Source organism: Solanum lycopersicum, chromosome 5 (assembly GCF_036512215.1).
Source record: "Solanum lycopersicum chromosome 5, SLM_r2.1".
Taxonomy (NCBI): domain Eukaryota; kingdom Viridiplantae; phylum Streptophyta; class Magnoliopsida; order Solanales; family Solanaceae; genus Solanum; species Solanum lycopersicum.
Window position 1 is genome coordinate 21,069,278 of NC_090804.1, and position 7,036 is coordinate 21,076,313.

At 36.3% G+C, this 7,036-nt stretch overlaps 1 protein-coding gene across 1 annotated transcript; it reads right to left on the reverse strand.

The window, feature by feature from the left end:
- Window positions 1–3,340: 3,340 nt before the first annotated feature.
- On the reverse strand, window positions 3,341–5,056 carry LOC138348687 (uncharacterized). Its single transcript, XM_069298259.1, has 5 exons — window positions 5,009–5,056; window positions 4,652–4,927; window positions 4,280–4,423; window positions 3,923–4,164; window positions 3,341–3,635 (listed from the first exon to the last, which is right to left on the reverse strand). The coding sequence occupies exons 1-5, from the start codon at window positions 5,054–5,056 to the stop codon at window positions 3,341–3,343; spliced, it is 1,005 nt and encodes a 334-aa protein (XP_069154360.1).
- Window positions 5,057–7,036: the final 1,980 nt, after the last annotated feature.

Consider the following 7,036-nt stretch of genomic DNA (forward strand, 5'->3'; position numbering starts at 1 on the left):
GATACGAAGGATATTCCGATTTGACGTTGTAGGTAAAGATGCTTCTAATTTTGAGTAACTTACTAAAGCTTCATTGAGTTACATCAAATTATCTACACAATAAGAAAAAACACGAGTAGAATCGCAAGTCGATTCATCCAATGCCAATTAATTCATTAGTCTGCAGCATATCTATAAATAAAATCAAAATCACTTTGGAATTGATTAAATTAATACCCAAAGTTGAATCCAAAACTAACATGTTTGATATGGAACTTTGAACTATCATACTTGAAGATCCATGACTCTATGTAGGAGTTTCTGTTTACGAGTTTCTTCTTATGTTGCGGATATAGATTGAAAAATCTTCCACTTTGATTTTACGCCACAATTTAAACTAATTTGGTAGCTACATGATTTTTTTTAAAGAGATAGTGTGATGATCACGCCCTGAGCTACCCCCGAGATGCTGACACGGAACTTAGGACCAGAAAGTATCCTAAGCTAACCGTGCTGGCAAGATCATGAGCAGACTAAATAATATAAACTGTTTCGGAAGCTAAATCATACTTAAAATGAAAATATAGGGAAATACCCATATACTAAATGTGAGATATATGAAAAATGATAAGTTTAATACAAAGAAAATATAAACTCACTACTAAGCTGAAACTAACAACGTCTTAAAATAGCCTCTAAAATTGACTAGAAATACTGGGACAAGCCCAGCTAACTCTAGCAAAAAGAAAAAATAAATGACTAAAGACTGTCAAGAAACTCATGACTATTCTCCTCGGAGAATGATGACTCACCACTAAATCTGATGAACAGGAGATCGGGAATCAATATATGCATGATCTGGATGCTGAGGACCTGAACCTACATCACGAGAAGATGTAGCAAACGTATGGGTTAGTACTTGAAAGGTACTGAGAATGTAGGATAGAATGAAGCTGAAATAAAACATAACTGAACAAGCACAAAAACAAGTATAATAATCAGAACAGGATATACTAAAATTTTGAGCTAACTGAATGTAATGACCAATTTATAACATGGTGAAACTGAATAAGGAGTATACTGAATGGTTTATGCAGAGAGTGTGACTGAACTGTGGGAGCTACTAATAACCAACAATAAAACCACATGAGCTAAATATGGAGTCTGATGAACGCCAAACGCCCCATCGAGAGGACCTAATATACCCTGTAAAATGTATAATGGGATGATGGCGTGACCACTAAATGAATTCCCATAGAGAGGACTTACAACCTACTTGGCTAGTAGTTCTGGGACTAGTTGGGTACGGTGAACCCTGTCCAACTCGGTATTATGCTACTCTCAATGAATTATGTAATTAACTGATTATGAGTTTATGTTAATATTCCATAGCAAAAAACTGAACATGACAACTGAGAATGAAATAATTAATATAGTAATTATGTATTTATAACTGAGGCATGTATGCCTGAATTAATTGAGATATCTAACCTAACATGTGTAATTCAAGAACTAGAGAAATACATAGCTAGAGTTATGAAATTCATGCAATAATCTAAGTAACAACATGATAATCTAATTTGTATTATTTAACTAATAAATTCATGACGTGTTGTTGATATTGTAGAAACCCTAGGTCTAATCATGATATGGGAATCAAGAATCTCACTGAAAACTAGGGACCAAATGGGTGAAAGAAACCCACTAATGAAATCCTACATACCTGGTGATGAAATTCACATGGAAACACATAGATTTCAAGGCTGGAACTGTTGGAACCTTGTTGCGCACTTGAACTAGGGTTCTTGACCCTTTCTCTTTTTTTCTTCGTATTTTCTAATGTTTTGTTTAGTGATTTGACTTAGGTATGTTTTAGTTATGTTTCTACGATCAAACTGACTGAAATCTGATGATTTAGAGTCAAAATGATGTATCTTAAAGTTTAAACTAATTGGGAAAAGACAAAAAGACCCTGAGATAGTTTCCGTTGCACGAAACGACGACCTGGACTGATGGGCCATTGTTCAATCAACGGTTTGTCATTTGGGTCCATATGTTTGGTATTTTCGATAGGCCTTTACTAAAACAGGCATAATGTTTCACTTGGAGGTCTTATTTTAGAAAGGTCGGTGGCTATGGAAGCTAATTAAATTATCTATCTTTTGGAAGGTCATGGGACACCTAATTCATGTTGTGCTAAAAGTTATGATCATTTGAAGTTGACCCAACTGTATGTCCCTCCTAACTTTCTCCTAATTTCCACCTATGGTCCGTAGGTCCATCTACGGACCGTGCTACGCTACCCATAAATAATCTAGTAAGAGCATCAGCTATTACATTCACCTTACGAAGATGATAATGCACACTCATATCATAATCCTTAAGAAACTCAAGCCATCTCCTTTGGCGAAGATTCAACCCATTCTTAGTGAACACATACTGAAGATTCTTATCATTAGTGAACACATCTACGTGATATCTTTAGTGAAAACACCATTGCTTCAAGCTCGAGGTCATGAGTTAGATAGTTCACCTCATGAACCTTAAGCTATATAGAATAATAACCTATCACATTATATCGTTGCATCAACACATAACCTAGGCCAGCTCTAGATGCCTCACAATAGATCACATAACCATATGGACCCTCTGGTAGCATAAAGACAAGAGTTGTAGTCAATCTAGTTTTCAATTCTTCAAAGCTTTTCCCAGAATCATGTCCATTAAAACTTGACAATCTTCTAAGTTAACCTTGTCAATGGTGAGGCTACGTATGAAAATCCTTCCATGAACCTGTTATTATAACCCGCTAGACCTAAGAAACTTTTGATATCTATAGCTGCACGAAGGTCTGGGCCATTGTTTCACTGCTTCTATCTTATGTGAATCCACTTGGATCCTTTCACTAGATACAATTTCACCAAGGAAACAAACATATTTCAACCAAAGCTCACATTTTCTAAACTTAGCGAATAACTAGCGATCGTTGAGAGTTTGTACAAAAATTCTCAAATGACTAGCATGTTCTTCCTCCTTCCTAGAGTAAATGAGGATATCATCAATAACGAAGATAATGAACAGGTCCAAGTATTTTTTGAAAAATTATATTCATCAAATAAATGAAAGCCGCAGACGCATTAATTAGTCCAAACGACATAACTACATATTCGTAATGACCATACAATGTTCTAAAGTTTGTTTTCGAAATGTCACTATAATTGAATCTAATCTTATGATAACCTGATCTGAGGTCTATCTTTGAGAAATATCTAGCACCCGAATGTTTGTTAAAAGAGTCATCGATTCTGGGAATGGGATACTTATGCTTGATTGCGACCTTGTTCACCTGTCTATAATCAAATCACATTCTGAGAGAACCATATTTCTTGTTTGCAAGCAATACTGGCGCACCACCCCATGATGCGATACTAGGTCTGATGAAAGCCTTATATAATAGGTCTTTCAACTGCTCTTTAAATTCCTTAACCTCTTCTGGAGCCATTGTGTAAGAAGGAATAGAAATAGGCTGGGTATCTTGAAGGAGATCAATTCCAAAGTCAATTTCCCTTTCAGGAGGGACTCTGGGAAGATCTTCTGGAAATACTTTTGGAAAATCATAGACTAGTTGAACTTTCTCAAGAGTTGGGGGTTCAAATCTAGAATCCATAATCTTACTAGGTAATAGAGATAACCCTTAGAAATTATATTTCTGTCCTTAAAGTAAGAAATGAATCTACCATAGGCGCTAAGCTACTACACTTTTGTTCTAAGATTGGTTTGTCTCGAAACATAAAACGGACATTCCTAGTTCTACAATCGACTTAGGCATAATAGGAATGTAAAAATCCATGCCTAAAATGATATAAAAGTCTACCATTTCAAACACTATACGATCTACTGAGGTGACTTTTTGAGATACTAAGATAGGACAATTTCTGTATACCGTCTAGCAATAACTAGGTCACCGTCTAGAGTAGAGACTGAGAAAGGCTCTGAGAGAGTTTCTGTACTGACACTGAATTGGAATGCTATGTAACGAGTTACAAAGGATAGAGTACCCTCTTGATCTAACAATGCATAAACATCAAGGTCAATGACTCGTAATATACCAGTGACTACATTAGGAACCTTCCTAATTCTTGCAATCTTGAAGAGCGTACAACATATTCTAGCGGTGACCGCCACCTGTACCACATGAGTTACTTGTTGCTGTTGGGCGACTTGTTGTTGCTGATGAAGTTATTTACTAAGTTCTACCATTACCAACTCCTTGACCCTGTCTAGAAGGACAATCCCTCACCGTGTGACCAGACTGACCAAACCCAAAACATCCTTCTTTTCCTATGAGATATTCTTCTGGATGGTTTTTACCACACTTTGGGCAAGTGGGGTAAGTGATGGTGCGTGAAACATTTCCCTGAGACATATAACCTGGTGCTCTAACCTTTTAGACATTCCTGTTATTGGAGAATAGAACACTAGCATATGAAGGGGATGGAGATGATAACTTTTGCTTTCTTTGTGAACGATTTCCACCACCCGATATCTGCTGAGTATAGTCACAGTTCCCAGTCCTAGCCTTCTTATTCTTGTTAGCCTATTCCATAAGCTTATAACCCTAAACCTGCTGAGCATGAGTCATAATCCTAGAGATGTTCATATGTCCAAGTACCATAGCACTTCTGCACTCATTTATCACAAAATCCGACACTCCATACAAGAACATATTCATTTGAGCCCTGGATTCAGCAACCATGTGAGTAGTATACCTAGAGAGGGTGTTAAACCTTATCCCATACTCTTGTACTGTTATGTTTCCCTGCCTCAAGTTCATGAATTCTTGAGACTTTGCTTCTCTCAACTCTATTGGGAAACACATGTACAGAAAGGTATCACTAGAGCAATCCCAAGTATTAGAAGATGCATCCGTATCCCTGTTTTCCTTCCACTGAGTGTAACAGATCTGAGCAACATCCTTCAACTAATTTGATGACAACTCAACCCTATAATTCTCAGTGAGTTGCATTACCTCAAGGATCTTCTTGATCTCATCTAACAAAATTCTAAGGATGCTCATTACTTTGTGAAGCTAAAATCTTAGGTGGATTCATCCTAACAAAGTCACGAACTCTTACTGCTGCTGATCCACCATTTTAATCCACATGAGCATGAGCCCGATTGTTCTGGTTAGTCATACGCTGAGCCAACATCTGTATGGCATTACGAACTCACCATTGGAGACTTTTTGATCTGAGACTTGAGGAATTGCGTTTGCATTCCTAGCTTTAGCTCTATTAGTTGGCATGAACTGAAACGTAGAACCTCAAGTTATAACTGAATTAGATCATACCTTACGAACGATAAAAGTAATGAGAAAGTGATGTTTTTCCTACAAGATTTTGTAGTGTCTCTCTAATTAGATGTGGTGCAGTTCACACCCACGACAATGACTCTACTTAGTTCGGTTGTTCAGACATCCTAGGACTCTTTAACATAGTGCTCTGATACCAAAGTTGTCACGCCCCGAGCTACCCCTGATACTCGGACATGGAACGTAGGACCACAAGTGATCCTATGTTAACCCTACTAGCATGATAATGAGCATACTAAATAATATATATTGTTGGGGAAGCTAAATCATAAAGAAAAAAAAGAGATGGAGAAATACACATATGTTAAATCTAAGATATATGAAAACTGATGAGTTTAATACAAAGAAAATATTAACTCACTACTGAGCTGAAACTAACTATGTCTGAAAATAGCCTCTAAAATTGACTAGAAATACTGGTACAAGCCCCACCTAAGTCTAGAAAAAATTGAAACTAAATGACTAAAGACTTATAAGAAACTCATGACTATTGTCCTCCTCGGATAATGAGGACTCACCACTGAATCTGTTCCTATGGAGATTGGGAATAGATCTATGCGTGATCTTGATTTTGAGAACATGAAAATACATCACGAGAAGATGTAGCGCACGTATGCGTCAGTACTTGAAAGGTACTAAGCATGTAGGATATAATAAAGATAAAATAAAATTTAACTAAACAAGCATAATAAAAAGTGTAATAATCTAAAAAGGATATACTAAATTTTTGAGCTAACTGAATGTAATGACCAATTTATAACATGCTGAAAATGAATACTGAGTATACTGATAAATGGACAATGCAAAAGAGTCTGACGGGGTTGTGGGAGCTACTAATAACCTAAAAATAAAACCACATGAGATAAATGTGGCATCTGCTGTAGATGCCCAATCGAGAGGACCCATTATACCCTGCCAAAGGTATAAATGCATGCTGGCATAATCACTAAACTGAATGCCCACTGAGAGGACTTGCAACCTACTTGGCTAGTAGTTCGAGGACTAATTGGGTATGTTGAACCCTACTCCAACTAGGTATTATGCTACTCCCCATAAATTTTGTAATTAACGAGTTTATGTAAATACTGGATAGCTCAAAATTGATCATACAAAGTGAGAATGCAATAATTGTTCTTGTAATTATACATTTATAACTGAGACATGAATATATGAAGTAACTAAAATATCTGACCTAGCATGTGTAATTCAAGAACTAAAGAATTACATAGCCAGGGTTCTGAAATTTATGCAATAATCTTAGTAAGAATATGATCATTTGATTTGGAACATATAACTAATAAATTCATGAAGTTTTGTCTATGTTCTAGAAACTCTAGGTCTAATCATGATATGGAAATCAAGAATCTGACTTAAAAGTAGGGACCCAATGGGTGAAAGGACCAACTAGTGAAATCTCACATACCTGGTGATGAAATTCACAGAGAAACACTTAGATTTTGGGTGGGAACTGCTTGAACCTTGCTGCGCAGTTGAACTAGGGTTCTTGAATTATTTTTCCTTTGATGTTTTTAATTATCTATGTTTTCATTTAATGATTCGTCTTAGGTAAGTTATAGTTGTGCTTCTAGGATTAAACTGACTAAAATCTGATGATTTAGTGTCAAAATGACGCATCTTAAGGTCTAAATAAAGTGGGAAAATACCAAAGACCCTTGAGTTAGTTGT